This window comes from Artemia sp. Qi Xiang Cuo, chromosome 9 (genome assembly GCF_049724085.1).
Source record: "Artemia sp. Qi Xiang Cuo chromosome 9, ASM4972408v1, whole genome shotgun sequence".
Classification (NCBI taxonomy): domain Eukaryota; kingdom Metazoa; phylum Arthropoda; class Branchiopoda; order Anostraca; family Artemiidae; genus Artemia; species Artemia sp. Qi Xiang Cuo.
Genome location: NC_142802.1, coordinates 38,827,430 through 38,844,588, shown reverse-complemented (window position 1 = coordinate 38,844,588; position 17,159 = coordinate 38,827,430). Strand labels below are relative to the sequence as shown.

Below are 17,159 nucleotides of genomic sequence, written 5' to 3'. Positions count from 1 at the left end.
TCAGTAGCTGCTGTTTTGTTGTTTTTTTATTATAAATGAAATTTTTAGACATAGGCATCCGAATTTTTTCTTCTTTTTAATGTTTCTCGCCCTCCATGGTTTGCTTTTAATTTATAAAAATTGCAATTACGTAAAATTTTTTTTGCATCATTAAATAACGTTGGTTGTCGAGGCTGATTATAATGGGCGGAGAACTTAACTGTGATTCAACTGTATTGGGGGGGGGGGTAACTGGCAAATTTTAAGTGACGTACCTCTAGTTATTTTTTAACGTATGTACCCTATATGTATGTATGTATATGTATCAAATACCGAAAATACAGACAATAGACGATGCTGACAATATAATGATCTCGTGGGTTTTCATGGGATTCGGAAATTTTTCTAAACTTCAAATAAAGGCTCTTTGGAATAATTGTAGCTTCATTTTTAGTTTGAAATTGCCTTCAAGAATACGCTTCGTAGCACAAATGCTTAAAAAAATATACCACTCCCAAAAAGAAACTCGAGTGTCTTCCTAACTCAACGAGTTGTCTTTAGGTGACAACCTCGTGATTGGTTTTATACTCTAATGATGCAGTGAATCTAAGTAAAACGCATTGTTCATCGGAAAAAAATATATCTCCTTATAGACCTAAATAGACTGGCACAATAACAAACAATCACTGTCACGCCTAAGGTCTAACTTGACATTTCACACTGCAGACACACAAATCATTTGCTAAGCTGTTCTCAAAGGGAGGGTAAGCAAGGTAAAGCATGTTCAGTCTCACTTCGATCTTCCTCATTTAGATTCATATGCTGATCCTCACTCTGATAATAGCTTAGAAAACGGTTTTTGCCATTATCTCAGAAGTGGGAAAAAGTCAGCTGTAATCTTCAAACGTGACATTTGTCAATGCATTTTCCAGTTTTGTCTTCTTTGACCAACATTGTTATTATTAGAGTCGTATACTTTAGAGACACTTGTTGCTTTTTTAGAAAATATTATTATTTTTTTTTGCTGTGGTTTTCAACCTAGGATCACTGTTTTGAAACAGGAAGTACTTACAAATTCAAAACATCAATTGAAGTATTCTTGTTTCTGCAGCTAATTAGCTATAGCCGTAATTCATAGAAAAATGACCATGTTCACATTTGGTGAGCCTCTACCATCCCCGTACAGCTTTGTCACCACCCTCCTTCTTCGGGTACTGATTTGTTAAGCATTGAAACAAATTTTTAAAAAGGTTTAAAAGGTCACTCTCATTTAAGATTACATTTACTAGTCATAAGTTGTGGGTATAAATAAACTCAAAACAGATAACTTATATCAGATCCGTCAGGTCACTTTTTTTTTGTATGCGGAAAGATGAAAACCAAAGGTCAGTTTTTCTGACTATCTTTAATCCACACAATCGTTGCATGAGACAAACACTTGAGTTTTATGTTGATTTGATTTCGATAACAGTCTGTTCTTCTGAATAAATAAACTTGCTAAATTAAACGTTTTTTTTTTAGAAATTGGACGCTAAAATCATCACAATTGATATTTATTACTGACGCAAAATAAAACTTCTTCCACCTTCTTTTCCCATCAGTTTCGGGCAGAATGAAATCACTGACCATAATTTTTTTTAGACAGTTCGAATCAGTCTCGACATAGCCAACGGGCAGACTCTTGTCATTGAAACTATCACAATCTGCAGTCAATTACACTCGATTGCTTCAAAAAATAATTTCTTCCTTGGAAATTTGTCTTTTTCGCTTTAGTCATTTTTGGTTTCATAATTTCTAACTCTTTTTGTTTTTTAATTTCTTTTCCTCTTGCCGAATTCTTATTTTGGCTGGAGTATTCGTTAGGGTTTGTTATCTTTTTACTTGCAGTTCCTGTTTCCCAGGGAATTAAGTCGGTAACGACAAAGGATCCCTGATTTCAAAACAACTATCTTCAGCAGAACCTGATGTTTTAGTACCCAGCTGTTTTGGATTCGAGTCTCTTATGGTTGGTTCATGATGCTGCGGACCTTAGGGCAGAGTCAGCCTGAAAGCGGAACAAAGACGATAGCGGTGCTTATGGTTTGTTGGAAACGTCTGCGCTTAAGTATGCCTTGTTTTGGAAAATTTCCAGAAATTGTACTTGTTTTTGGCTCATAGATGGTGCAGCTTCTTTATTGTATTCCGGCTTAATGTAAAAAAGACCCCATAAATTTAGAAGCTACGATTTATTTGTCGTATGTGGGTGACGGTAAAAAAAATGGAACACCGTTTTCCTTAGCCAGCTGAAGCCGCTTGCTCAAATATTTGGTAATGTGACTGCCCAAACTAAGAACAATAGGTTTGGTTGGTTCCACATGACGTGGTCCATCCAGATCGTTGATAGCTTGGCTGTCATCCCTTCAGAAGCTTTTTCACCTTCGAATCAAATGGTGTCTGACGGATTGCCGCTTAGTTGGAGGTGAGGGCATTTCTTTCTGGAAAAACCGTCATAGGGGGAATCGTATTTTCAATGCTACTGCTACATGCACAAAGCGTTATATTCTAATTTCTTTCGCCAGGTGTTATTTTTCCAATTTGTTTTTGGTCCTTATCAACATTTTGACAGTGCCTGAATTGTGGAAAGTCAATAATTCTGTTTCATAGACATTCCAAATGTTTTCTGGGCTAAAGTTGTAACAATCTGACAAAGTTCGAAGATTAATGGAGAAGTGTTGAACTTAAAAATGGTTGAATACGACAGCCTTTCTGAGACTGGTAGCTTCAGTTTGTTGGATTATAAGTACGCGATAACGCTGCACACGCCACTGACGCCAATCCTGCCCAAGACTTTTCTCACCATAAGGCGACGAGTCTCTAATTTTGATCTGCTTCGATGTTGTGTATTTGCAACAAAATTGACGCAGCACAAGCAGTGATAGTCTATGATAGATGCGGGACTTAATTCGCAGGTATTTGACAAGCGCCTGTCCTTGTTCGTTGGTGAAAGTTTTACGACTGCCGCATATAGGCGAAATAAGAGAGAGCAAACTCCCAATCTCTTTGCGAGTCTTGCTGGTCTTGCTATATGAGAGGGAGATGCAGAGAGGAAGAGAGAGATTCATCATCAGTGAGCCATTAAAAGAGTGCTTTTAAGGCATGATAGTTACCCCCCCCCTCACCAAGCAAAATCTCGGGAAAGTTAAGATTTGTCTGTTTAAGCCAGGGATCATAAATACTAAAATAAAGCCATGCTATTTTGCGCACACTGTTATTTTCACAGAGTTAATTAAAGCTACGAAAAACGTAGCTTCTATAAGAAGCTTACAGAGCTAATTTCCGTTCCACTTAAAAAAAAAAAAATAATAGAAATTTGATATACACCCCTTGGTTTTGGGTAGTATGTTATAATCCTTGACATCCATTTTTTAGGTCATGTGAATGGAATTAACTGTTTAGATTATTATCACGCCGGTGAGAAGCCCTATTTGATTTCTGGTGCCGATGATCGCTTGGTGAAAATTTGGGACTATCAAAATCGAAGTTGTGTTCAAAGTTTAGATGGCCATACAAAAAATATATCAGCTGTCGCTTTTCATCCTGAATTGCCTATTATTATTACTGGTAAGCTTCTTTTTTTCTATTTGTAAACTAAGGAAACGATTCATTGGAGGGTAAACTTGAAGCCAATGGAAATTGCTACTAGAAATGGAGGAATGTTACTTTCTTAAAGTTTCCGGTACCTGTTGTTATATTATTGCTTTAATAGACAAAGGAGAATTGACAGACTTGGTAACTAAAACAGAAATATATAGGTGTATAAATAACGGGTAAGAACTTTTTATTAAAGTATATGTTCCCTTTGAAACAAGTGATTTTGCGACAAGGCAGCAGCTGTAATTAGCACGAAAAAGACATGATACTTTAAACATTGTGTTCACTAGCTTCAGATCTATCTATTCACCGACCAACAATTTTATTCTTAAACTTTGCCTACGAGAGGATTTAAACTTGCTTAAAAAAAAAAAAATCAGAAATTGTCGTTTTTCATCAGTTTTCTATTTTTCTAAATGCATTTTCAATCTAAAAGACCATGTACACCAAATTAAAAAAAAATGTTCGGTAAATGGATTGAGCTAAATCTTAACTGTGGGATGGTATTAGAATTGTTGTCTTTCGCTGATCTATTAAAACCGCACGAAAAAACAAAAACAAAAAAAGAATTCACAGGGAGCATAAACCTTAAAACAGTGAAAAATGAACTAAAAATTCAGCATTTGCAGATATATATATATATATATATATATATATATATATATATATATATATATATATATATATATATATATATATATAAATATATATATCACGTTATTTCGTAATTTAAAGCGATTTCAATTTTAGCAAAAATAGAAGAGCTTTAAATTAGACGAAAAAAAAATCTTTTGGTAAAAAATTTAACTTTATATATAGTTTATTGTAGCTTAGAGGGAGGTTTATTGTAGCTTAAGCTTAGAGGGAGGTCGTGCCTTTGGTCAAGTATGTCCATAGTAATAAGAATAATTTTATGTTGTACTCTGACATAACAATAACGCAGGAAGAGGAGTATGAAAGAAAGAGGAAAAATAAAAACAAAAAGGACTCGAAAATTACACACAGTTTAAAACAACTCTGACTTTTAAGGATTTACTCAACATGGGACAAAGACTATAACACTTCACAACTTATGACAACTTATATAGCCGACCAACGGTTCTCTTATTCAATTGACCCTTTACCTTGGCGAGAAGCCCATAGAATTTTCTGAATTTTTCCTTGCTTTCTGATTTATCCAATTCATTTTCCAAATGGAAGGTCCAAATAGCGAAGTGAATTGGAAGAGAAGACTTATGCTGGGTCAACTTGGATTGCATCAGGAGAGGTGGTCTCTGGTCCAGATACAAGAAACTCGGTTTTGGAAGTCGTACCTGAGAGACCGATTTTATTCAGTCTGGAGCAAACAGTATCAACGTCGCTCTAGAGTGCATAAAAAAAAATAATTAGCTAAAAGAAAAATAAAGTTGACATGACGTGCGTCGATGTATGGTCGATTAAGTGTCTTCGAATCTGAGCAGATTAAAGATTGCAGAACTTAGAACAGAACCTTGCTTAACATCTTGGCACAGAATGACGGCACAGAGTTAAGAAGGAAGCCAAAAGCCTTTGAAATGTCAATGGCACAAACGTAGAGTATACTTTTGACTTTCTATGCCTTTCAAGAATCAACTTTTGCCAATTGACCCTAAGGTATATTTTGAAGTGCTGTGTCAAGAAGTGGTGGATCGTCAGACAATAAAGAGGAGAAATTCAATCGGATTTCAATCGGATTGTCACCAGATGAAGAGGACGAGGTAAGTTTTGACACTTGACACCACAAACCGGGGGTTATTTTTGATGTCCAGCGAAGATTGTAGATTTCCATTGCTGTACAGAACAATGATTCCATTGAGATTTTCTGTATGCACGCGTCGTATATTTGACGATCTAAAGTGACCTTGGATAGCCGCAGTCAGCCCAAATAGGAAAACATAATTTTTGTTTGTGTTTAGCGCTCTGAAGTTCGACGTCTTCGTTCCACTATTTTTTGGGTGTCCGACCTCGAATTTTGTCCTAAAGAAGAGCGACAGAAACAGCGATCTTGATTGAATGAGCTAATTTTACCTTGTAATAATTCAGATAGAGAGTAGATCTAGGACGTACATAAGAGATAAAAGAGAATCTGGATTTTTTTTAGAACGAAGAATCTAATGTTTATTGATATAGACAGAGATCAAGGTGATCCCAACAAGCCTTAAAAACATTGAGACTTTTGGAAATTACAAACAAAGCTCAGAATCTGCTTTTCTGCCTTAGCGTACGTTTCACCTCGGAAATGGTCCTAAGCGTAGAATGTGAATCATAATCTACGCTGCGGATTCATAAGTTGTTCTTACTGTAGGTGTAATACCGCCTCTTTAAATAAAAAAACTAGTTTTTTTCAACTGAAAGAAAAGACCAACATCAAAACTTAAAACAAGCATAAATTATTAATTGTATGAGGGTGGACTGCCCCTTCTCAATACCTCGCTCTTTACGCTAAATTTTTCCTGAGCTTTTAAAAAAAAGCTTACTCTAATTAATCGGCCCTTGTGCTTCAGGAGTCGTTCTTACAGAATCGGGACAGAAAGTCAAACTATAGCGTAAAGAGTGAGGTATGGAGAGTGGTGCAGGCTCCCTCCTATAATTAATAATTTCTGTTCGTTTTAATTTTTGATGTTGCTCCTTACTTAGATGAAATAAACTTGTATTTTTTTATTCAATTTCTGATCGTTTTTAAATAATGCTGGGAAATCTGGCTCCTCACTCTATAGAAAATTCCTTCTCCCCACGGACAATCCCTCCACGGATAGTTATTCCCACGTAAAATTCCCGCTTCCGCCAGGAAAATTCATCCCAGACAGTTGCATTGTAGCTGAATATTCCCCCCGAAAAATTTCTTGCGGACGCTTCCAAGTGAAAATTTTTTCTTATCACACTTTCATTTGGAAAAGATTTTTTAAGACCATTCTGGAAATCCCCTCCGTGGAAAAGTTTTCCCGCAAATACCCCGCCCCCTAGTAGAAAGTTGCTCCCGCAGAAAATTCTCTCTGGAGAATTTATCCCGTGGAAAACTCCCCAACGGCGAATTCCTCCCGTGAAAAAACCCCCCTCCTACGGAAATATACTCTTAGAAAACTCCAACCCGGTAAAAATTTTCCCCCAGACAATTCCCCTTAACATCTCCACATGTAAAATTGAGTTGGCAAAAAGAAAGTAAGATTAATAAAAAGAAATTTGTATACTAATTCTGGCAAATTCCCCCAGTGTAAAATTTCCCCTGTAAGTTCATGCCCAGGAAACTTCCTTCCCCATTGAAAATTCTCTATAAATTTTAATTCCCGTTTGAATAAGCCCTTTCCCGGCATTCTAGTACTATTGGTTAAATGCGATCACCCCTGAAAAAAACAAATAGCAAACGAAAAAAAAAAAAAAAACAACAACAAATAAACACGCATCCGGCGATCTTCATTCTGGCAAAAAATGCAAAATTCCACATTTTTGCAGATGGGAATAAGAACCTATTACGGAGGTAAAATATCACTTGATACTGCATACAGGGTTACCACAAATAAGACATAAAAAAATACCATAAAACAATTCCGAGTGTCATCTGTTGAGAGCAAGCATAGATGTCGTTAGTTTTCCTGGAAAATACCTTGAACAGATAATGAGGGGATCTAAGTAACTTAAAGATTTGGCAACTAACTCGTGTTACTGAAAAATAAATATTACAGCAAGGGTCTTCAAGGTAGGTCACCCTTGAGAGTGTTCTTTATTCTTGCAGGGATACCAGTAAAAATAAATTTGACAAAACAATTATTCTTTCAAGACGACGTTCAATGACTCATATATGCCTTGTCTTATCGAAAGAATATTTATTTTATATATCTATATCTCTAAATTTTTTCTCGAAAACAGCGGTATGTTTTTTCCTGAAATTTGACTGACTACCGTTTTCTGGATTGAACAACGATCTAGATAGGTCACGACATTAGGAAAATTTGTTTTTGCCTCCCACCCCTCTTAATTTTTTTCGTAAATCGTCTGCCGACTGAAATTAGACTTCCTGAAAGGTTACAGGCCTTGAACATAAGTAGAAGGAGTTTCAAAGCCCAATTTATTGACAAATCAGTTGATTAGAGAAAGTATACCGTGACCCAAGCCTCACCGGGACCCAAGCCTCGGATGGCCTTTAGGATAGAAATGTACTTTTCAAGTTTACTTGTTTCTTTTTATTCAATTCGTAGTTGATATGCTTTTAAAGTAGAAATAAATTCATCCCCGTGACCCAGTGTTTGGTTCCCACGGCCCTGAAAATCATGCCCTTTATAAATATTTTACCCTTCTCATGCTCTCATAGACTTAGATCTTTTTAACCTATGGTAGGAGACATTGATGCATGCAGCTTTAACTGATCTCAGAGGGGCATGTCATAAAAGATGGGGATTCAAAACCCTAAAAGATGAGTGTTTTTTGGGTTCGCTTTTGGGTGTAGGTGTTATTTACCTCAATATGGGAAACACGGTTGAATAATGTTCTGTAATATTCTTCATAGGTTCGGAAGATGGCACTGTCAAAATTTGGAACGCCAATACTTACAGCCTTGAGAACACTTTAAATTATGGGCTCGAAAGGGCTTGGACAATTTGCTGCCTAAAAGGCTCTAATATGGTCGGCATTGGTTTTGATGATGGTTGTGTTATGATTCGCTTAGGAAAGGAAGAACCAACTTTCTCAATGGACGAGGGTGGAAAGATTGTTTGGATAAAACATTCTGAAATGCAAATGGTTAACTTGAAACAATTCGCGATTGAAGATATCAAAGATGGTGAACGTCTTAATCTTTCTGTCAAAGGAGGTGAGCTATTCTTTCTTTGTTACTAAGAAAACTGTGGATAAAATTGTCACTGCATGCCGATAGGTTACGTTTGAGGGGGATGTTCCCTCTCAATGGATTTGGTCAATTATTTTTGTCTAATTGATACGGCTTTATAATAGTTTTTCCAATTTTTTTCCGGGATATTGATCTTGGCTTGTAAAACAGTTCGGAAAGTACGATCCCGTCTCCCCAAAATTTTGACTTGTGACGCTGCTGGTTGCATGCACACCTTGTATATGGAAAAAAATATCAAGTTTTTAAGGGAACAAATACGAGTTGATTATTTTTATTGGTGATAAATAAGACTAATGCAAAATAAAATGTGAAACCATACATTGAAATTTTTCAGATTCATGGCTAAAAGGCCAGGTGAATCTTCTGTCAATATAACTTAAACAAGATTACAGTTTTATTTTATTTTTTTTTATTTTTTTCTTTATTTTTTAATGCACTCTTTGATTTAGCTTGGAAAACTTTAAAAGTAAAGCTTTTGAACATAAATTCGCAAAAATTTTCACATACGGTGTTTGCTTGATGCGACCCTGAAAGGAAGTATAATAATTATAATGTTGCTGGGAAAAGGGGAATTTTAAGAATAGCTTGCTTTATAATACAAATCGATCTCGTAACGGTGATCCCTGGGTTGTACGTTCTTCTGTTATAATAAATAACTACAATATTACTTTCACTACCTTTAAAGCACAAAGTGCTATTTTGACCCCATAAAGATATATTTAAGGTGCTATGTACGAGAATAATATTGCTGCGGTTAAGGTTGGAAGTGAGGCTAGTTGCGAGTTTGATGTTGAGGTTGGAGGTAAGTAGGGTTGTGTTCTATGCCCAGTTGTATGGGTTATCTTGATGGACTTTGCTCTAAGGAACATGGCAAAGGCTATATGAGAGCATGAAATCAAATTGGGATGTAAAGCTCTCCTACACTTAGATTATACTGATGATTTGAGTGTCAAATGTACAAATTCCTGGAAAAGTGAATGAATTTTTGGAGATTTTGTAAGCTTAGGGTGCAAGAATAAATTTCAAAATTACTGTTAAGACGACTATATCCCTTTGACTAGGCCAAGAGCTTATGCAAGGTAGCGATGAAGTAAAATAAGTGGATAGCTTTACTTACCTGGGTAGTATTATCAGTAAAGGTGGAGGATGTAGTGAAGATGTGAAAAGTAGAATAAACAAGGCCCAGGATAACATTCTTTAGTTGAAAGAAGGTTAGGAAAAAATGAAGGTAGTTTTGAAAACTAAGATTAAAATATTAGTAGCCACAGTAATGACAGTAGTTAAGCGCGGTTCTGAAACGCGGTGCTCCAAAAGGCCGAGGAAGATTTGTTAAATGATGTCTAGGGGAATTGTCTAAGAATATTCTTAGATTTTGTTTGATAAATTAATTAATTATACGAAGAAGGTGGCCAGATCCCACTTTCTATAGCTATAATGAAAGAAAGTTTAAAATAGCTTGGCAAAGTTATACGTATGAAGGATGACAGATTACTAAAGATTGTGGTTTCTGGCCATCCATCTGGGGTCGAGCGAAAAGTGTATCGTCCCTAGACGGTGTGTGAAGAGGTCATAAGGAATGATTTATCGGAAATTGGAACTTCATGAGAGATTAAAGGGAAGGGGCTTTGAGAGGTTAAAGCTTTAAAATATTTAAAAAATTTAAAAAATATTTGTTAGGTCAAGGTTCATAGTTTTTTTTTTTTTTTTTTTTTTTTTTTTTTTTTTTTTTTTTTTATGATTTTTATTATTATTATTATTATTTATTATTATTAAATGAATTGATGAGAGATTTTTTTTTTTTTTATTTTTTTTTATTTTTTATGGTTATTCATTAATTAGTAAATGAGTTGTATGTACCCGCCCAGTCGCAAGTGCTTTTTGGTATCTTTCTTGGGGCAGGTATTGGCATATTTGTTAAATGTATTTTTATGTTAAATAAAATGAACTGAACTGAACTGATTAAGGGGGAGTAGGAGAATAAGTTGCTGCGTTGGTCTCAGGGGGATTATTGCTGCAGTGAGTTATTATTAGTAGTAATATAGCTACTGTGACTATAAAACCTTGTGATGAAACCTGGGACACATCTTGGCAATCACTAAGTAATAATATAACCAAAGTCCACCCCTTTAAGAGGCTCGAAACATGCATAGATGTCAGTCTTTGAAAAGAGCTCTAAAATAATTATGTTTTCTTCTAAACTTATGCCTTAGTGGATGATATGGTAAGTAGTCAGTAAATGGTTTAGTAGATAACAATAAAAAAAAACCGTTGGCAAAAGTCACATTTTTGATTATGAGAAAATGAACACAAGATCAAAAAAAAGAAAAAAACCCTAACCCTGAGACAGAGTATGCTTCTTGTCTATTTTGTATTTTAAACATGTGATCTAAATATATGTGTGGCTCAGTCTAGATAAACGTTTACACGAAATTTTGAAGAAATTTTGGTGTTTTAGTCTAAACAACTGACAATTAATTAGTGTTGTAATACAGTGTCTTGACCTGAGTTCAAATATATAGTCAGGAATTCTCTAGAACCTATGCTTGTAATATAGTTTTGAGTTGTAACAAACAGGAATAAAAATTTCATCTTGTGATTTATCGTAATGTTAGAAGGATTTACATTGATATATTGTTATAGGTACACATCGTGTTTCTTTTTAAATTTTGTAAAAGCATGCCGTATCCTTCCCCTTACTTTATAGGGCTTTAGCACTCATGCTCTTTGCATATGAATGCAAAGCTGAAGAAACAAGTTGGAAAAACTAAAAAATATTCGAAATGTGTATTTTACACCCATTTACCGGAAATTAGTTTTCTGGGAAATCATTTCTACCACTACCTAAATTCTAACTGCTAGGTTTAAAGTACATAGGCTAATCATGAAATTGAAAGCCACTCTTTGAACTGAATGTTCATCTAGTAGAGCATAGCTAGGTGAGAATTTGGAGAGCTCAGCCATCCCATACACTAAGCGTGAAATATATGTGCAAAGTTGTACCTTATACAATGGCTATAAAATAAAACCTGTTCCAAGATTAAACCCACCTTCTCTCCATGGAATTCTTTGTATCCCTCCCAAAATGAAATTTTGGCTACGTGCCTCTGTCCAGAAAGAACATGATTTATGATTTTATGTTTTTTTTTTTTTGTTTCTACAGTATATCCGGAAGTAACCAAAAAAATCGATTTGTCAGTATTAATCAATTTTTTCGTTGATAAAGATAGTATATTTTTTCATTATTGAAAATATCATTGTTGCCTACGTAAACAGCACTGTATTCTATTCCTGGTTTGTAATTAATATATGCAGCTTAAGAAGTGAAATGATTTGAGAAGTGAAGCAAAGAAGTGAAATTGTCTGTCAATGACTTTAAATGAGAATATTTTCTGCAAAATTACTTGAATGGAGAATTAAGGAAGGTGTAGTTGTTTATATCTGAAATCGTCACAATCTAATCCTCTTTGTGGAAAAGATAATAATTTAAAGTTTCAGTCGCAAAGCTGTTGTTTTGAATTTTGGGCTTTACACGCATTGACAGCTACAAATTCTTTTTCTGGATTTTATAAAAATTCAGGAAATTTCAACAACCTCCTGGAAAAAAGAAGGAGGTACTATATTCTCTTGAAGGGGCAAGGAAGAACCTTGGAGTTACTCTCTCTGAATATAGGACTTAAAACAAATGAAGAAAAGGTCTCTACTAGAGTTCCGACTGAATCTAATTCCGTGGTAGTGTGCAACCATCTCTGGCTCAAAAATTTGCTCAAGTTGTTACTACTTTTGGTGGCCACCCCTTGAATTTGATCTGGGAAAGTATTCGAGTTATGTCAATTGTAACCAGCTCAAGTACGACTCTCGTTTGTACCTGATTTTTGTCAGAATTTGCCTTTCATAACCAGCTACGACCATTCATACGGCTCTTGTTTTTACCTTAATACCTCCTTGGAAGTTCTTGGTTAAAAGTGCACGCAAGATACCGAAAATACGCATGTTGGTTTTATGAGAAAAGAAGTATGTCACAATTTGAGCTTTGCTTGTCTTTGAGGTTCTTTTGGGATGGTCCGTTTGGTAAAATGCAATCTGTCTGTCTGGCTTTGAAGACGGTTTGGTTGATGACCACCTTATGTGGGCAGTTGTTTATTATTGTCATCGTTATGGCGACTTCGAAGCTACTATAGATGCAGCTGTTTGTGCTGGTTGAAATATGGCTTAATTTCCCAAAACCTTGAGGTTCTTTCGAGCAACGGGCGTCTATTACAACAAAAATTTAACTCAGGTCAAACTAAACTGCTGCTGGACTGTAAGAAACGCAACAGATTCTTGCAGAAGAGTTTTGTTGCTGCATTGTCACAAGTTCTGATCTAAGCAAACATCACTCAGTAATAACATCAACTACAGAGGAATTTTCTCTGGACTAAGATAAACCAGATCCGAGCAGATTGAGGAGAAGAAATTGCTGCGATAAAACGGTGAGCGGCACGTTGACTGTATGAAGAACTCCTTTGGTTCTCTGAGGCTCTTTACATAACTTTTCAATTTGAAGCTGTAGTGGAATGCTTTTTCGAATCATCAAACGGAGAGCCTTAGTGTTCCATGCTGCTTGGGGGTTGGGACAAGCCCTTTTTTTCTTTTTTTTTCTTTTTTTTACTGAACTTGTTTGGTCACTTACTATTTCGGGGATTCCAACAGATAAAGCTCCTATGGGGCGACTGAATTTGGCTGGTTTAGTTAATCTTAGTGCAAATAATTTTTAAACACTAATAAAAATGAAACCCATAATTATCCTGTTTTTTTAGATCCTTGGAAACCCCAAACGGCACTAATCCGTAATTATTGTTCGTATTTCTGGAATTGTAGTTGTAACTTGTGAATATTAACAATTACTTTGGTAAATAGAGGCAGATGGATGTCCCAGCCTTTGGATAGTAGAGGGTTTTCAAAGGGTTTGTTAGTTCAGTCCAAAAGGTAATCGTCCTATTTTCTCAGAAAGTTTTATTTTGCTAGTGAAAATGAAAGATGATATCATCGCTGAAATTCGTATTAGGGTCCTTGCTTCGAGCGTCTCCCGGTCAGAAACAACTGATGCTTAGGTTATTAGCCTTCAACATATACTGATAACCTAAATTAGCGTTAGCGATGGTCTTGACTTCCAAATACCGTCCGAGCCTCAGCTCGATATTTTAATTTCTTTTTCATTTAGCCTCGTTTTTTGGGGGGTAATAATTATCACAGTGACCGAGTGAACGAGGTTTACTCTAGTCATTCTAATTGACGCTATTTCTAGTCAAGGCTGATTCCTTTAAACTGAGATGAAGGTGACTGACGTGTTTCGATTTTAACAAATTTTGCGGAAGTATTTAGAAAAAACACACCTGATGTCGTCTCAGCTACCGTGAATCCTTTTTTTTGAACAAACAGACAAGTATCAGATGTCTGTGCCAAGCCCTACCTCACGCAAAAGAGACGACATTACTAGGAACAAGTGTTTATCAGCCACTAGAGCTTAGGGAGATGTCTCATCACTTTCACGATAATGATTCCATAGACATAGAGAATGCTGAGAGACATAACATCTAGTCTGGTTCAAAGAATTAAAGTGATATTCTACAAATTCTACAGATTCTATAAATTCTGTTTAACATTATTTGAAGCAGAGGAACTTTCTGAGATATTTGGACTGAAACCCTAAATTTTGAACTCATTTGGATTTTCTGGGACAAATTGTTGTAGTAACCGTAGCGTGAGATTTGCTCTAGTGACGAGTAAAACTATCCCGGTAGTTGAATATTCACAAGGCCATGTCTGGTTTGTTTTAACGCAGAACTGTGAAAATTTCAATTTTATGCAGCTGACATTCCCCTGTTTTCTCAGGAAAGTTTCTCTTTTTTTTACCTGTCGAAAAGTGTTTTTCCAACTTTGAGCCAATGAAATTTTTTAGTCAGCTTCTATTTCCTTCTCGTTTCACATCATTTGTAGGTCAAGAGGCTTGCATCTCATGTTTCATTCGTTTGCAGAAACTTTACCCTCTTGAGGGATAAGCCAATTAGACTAAGTCAGTTGAAAATTTTTATTTCTGTCCAACTTCCTCCTGACTTATAAAGAGTAGAAGTAGAAACACGTTTTGTAATAGGAGAAACGACAATAGGAGATCGATGGATTTGGTCATAAACATCAATTAGGTGCCAGCTAGTCAACGAAAAAAATCTAGTCAAAGAAAAAAAAACTTAAAATAGCGTTTGGGAGATCATACATGTTTTTTTCTGTTTTATCGATTTTCTAGTTTAATTTGCTTCATCTTTGACTCGCCGTAGATTTGTATTGATACGCTAAAAATATCTTGAAAATCATAAATAGCAATCAACTTTGAAGGAGTCACTGAAATGTGAATACTAACTGAATTCCTTTGAATAGAGACAGGGATGATACATTTTTTATAGTTCATTTATTAAAGTTTGCTTGTGAATAATATTTGCTTTGAACGCGTGAAAGCTGTCTTTCAAATTTCTTCGGGTAATATGAAACCGCAAGGATTTGTCCTGCAATTTAAATTTTGAAAGCCTTCCTGAACTGAACACGTCAGCTGACTTGTTTGTAAATTGGACTTAGTTCTAACTAATCTACAGAAACAAAATACACCGAACTGTTCTATACTAATCAAGGCTTTTGCTTCAGTTGCAAAACTGATCACTCTATATCCCGGTTCCAATGGCTGGGAGAGTTTAGCCTTTAACATATCAAGCCTTTTGTTATGATTAGTCAGTAATTTACTGATGGCTAATTCTGGTGCCGAGTCGAATTATGTGTTTACCTTGTATATATAAACGAGGACGAAAAGATATAACAAAATAATATGTACCACTACAGGTGCCATATTTGATTGAAAAAAAAGTATTATTTGTGGTGGTAGATAAGGGCCTTGGGCGAAAGTCCTTTTAATTTTTGCTTTAAACGTCGTATTAATATTTGCTTTGGAAGGAAATCTTTATCACCGGAAGATATATCTGATTTTCTTCTTCGTTGTCATGTTACTTCTCTTTCTATATGCTGACCAAACCTATGGTATGTACTTATATGTTTTTAGTTACTTGAGTTTTTTTCTCATTGCAGACGCTAAAAGCTGTGAAGTGTTTGCGAACACATTGGCGCATAATAGCAATGGTCGTTATGTTGCTGTCTGCGGTGAAGGTGAATACATTATATATACTGCAATGGCTCTTCGGAATAAGGCATATGGCTCCGCTTTGGAATTCGTTTGGGGAATTGAGCCTGAAGATTTCGCAATTCGAGAATCAGCTACAACTGTCAAAGTTTTCCAAAAGTTAACGAAGGAAAAGAAATCCTTGAGGCCTGAACTCGGTGCTGACGGAATATACGGGGGCACACTTCTTGGAGTTCGGTCGGCGAATCATTTGACTTTTTACGACTGGGATACCCTTGATCTTGTAAGAAGAATTGAAATTCAGCCGAAAGGAGTATTTTGGGGTGGGAACCGTGAGATGGTTGCTATCACCACTGAAGAATCCTTTTATGTACTGAAGTATAACGCTTCTGTTGTTGCTGAAGCAAGCGAGGAAGGCCGAGCTGAAGACGGTTATGAAGATGCTTTTGTTGTTGTGGGTGAAGTAGCAGAAAACGTGAAAACAGCCACATGGGTGGGTGACTGTTTTATTTATTCCAACTCGTTGAACAGACTGAATTACTATGTTGGTGGTGAAATCGTCACAATATCTCACTTAGATAGACCCCATTACATACTTGGTTACATTCCAAGAGATAACAGAATCTATCTCTGTGACAAGGAATTGAATGTTTTATCATACTCTCTACACCTCTCTGTTCTAGACTTTGAAACCTCTGTTATGAGGAAAGATATCCAAAATGCCCAACAGCTCCTACCCACCATCCCACAGTCATATTATACAAAGATTGCACATTTTTTAGAAAAACAAGGGTTTGTTAGCCAAGCCCTTGCAGTATCTACTGACCCTGATCACAAGTTTGATCTTGCCCTACAATTGGGCAAGCTTGATTTGGCTGTTGAATTGGCCAGAGAAATTGGCAGTGATCAAAAGTGGCAACAGCTTGCAGACTGCAGTATTTTAAGTGGTAGGTTGGATCTGGCAGAGAAATGCTATGAAGCAACCCAGGATTTCGGAGCTCTGTTAATTCTTAGCAGTTCAAGTGGCAATTTGGAAAAGGTGGCAGAGCTTGCAGAAGCGGCTCGTAGTGCCAGAAAATTTAACGTTGCCTTCACTGCATACCTTTTGACCCAGCAAAATTTGAAAGCTTTAGATATTTTAGTTGAAACCAATAAGTTGCCTGATGCAGCATTTTTCGCAAGGACCTATCTGCCCTCTGAATTACCAAGGTGAATAATCTATTATATTCTCTAAATTACTAAGCTTAACTTACGTTTTTAGAAGATTTTTATTTGTACTAATCACATCACTGGCAGTTGTTGATAATATTCCCGGCAGAAAACATAGCTCGAGTAATTATAAACTCATCTCAAACAAATATCAATACGAATGGGAATGCATTAGCAAAATGAAAACCCTAAACGAAAACTTGACACAAAACGAAAATTACCGACTACGGGGGCATAAGGAATTTAAAATTAATATGAAACAAGTATTTTGGATGACATCATTTTTTATAGTGAATCTTTTCGAATCTATATTGAATCTCTATT

At 35.9% G+C, this 17,159-nt stretch overlaps 1 protein-coding gene across 2 annotated transcripts in view; it reads left to right on the top strand.

Moving 5' to 3' along the window:
- beta'COP (coatomer subunit beta') overlaps positions 1 to 17,159 on the top strand; it is a 58,341-nt gene that overhangs the window by 25,509 nt on the left and 15,673 nt on the right. For both annotated transcript variants that reach the window (XM_089094527.1, XM_089094528.1), the window contains exons 5-7: positions 3,388 to 3,579; positions 8,129 to 8,431; positions 15,575 to 16,835. In XM_089094527.1, coding sequence (XP_088950653.1) covers positions 3,388 to 3,579; positions 8,129 to 8,431; positions 15,575 to 16,835 — 1,756 coding nt within the window. The remainder of the gene's footprint in view (positions 1 to 3,387; positions 3,580 to 8,128; positions 8,432 to 15,574; positions 16,836 to 17,159) is intronic.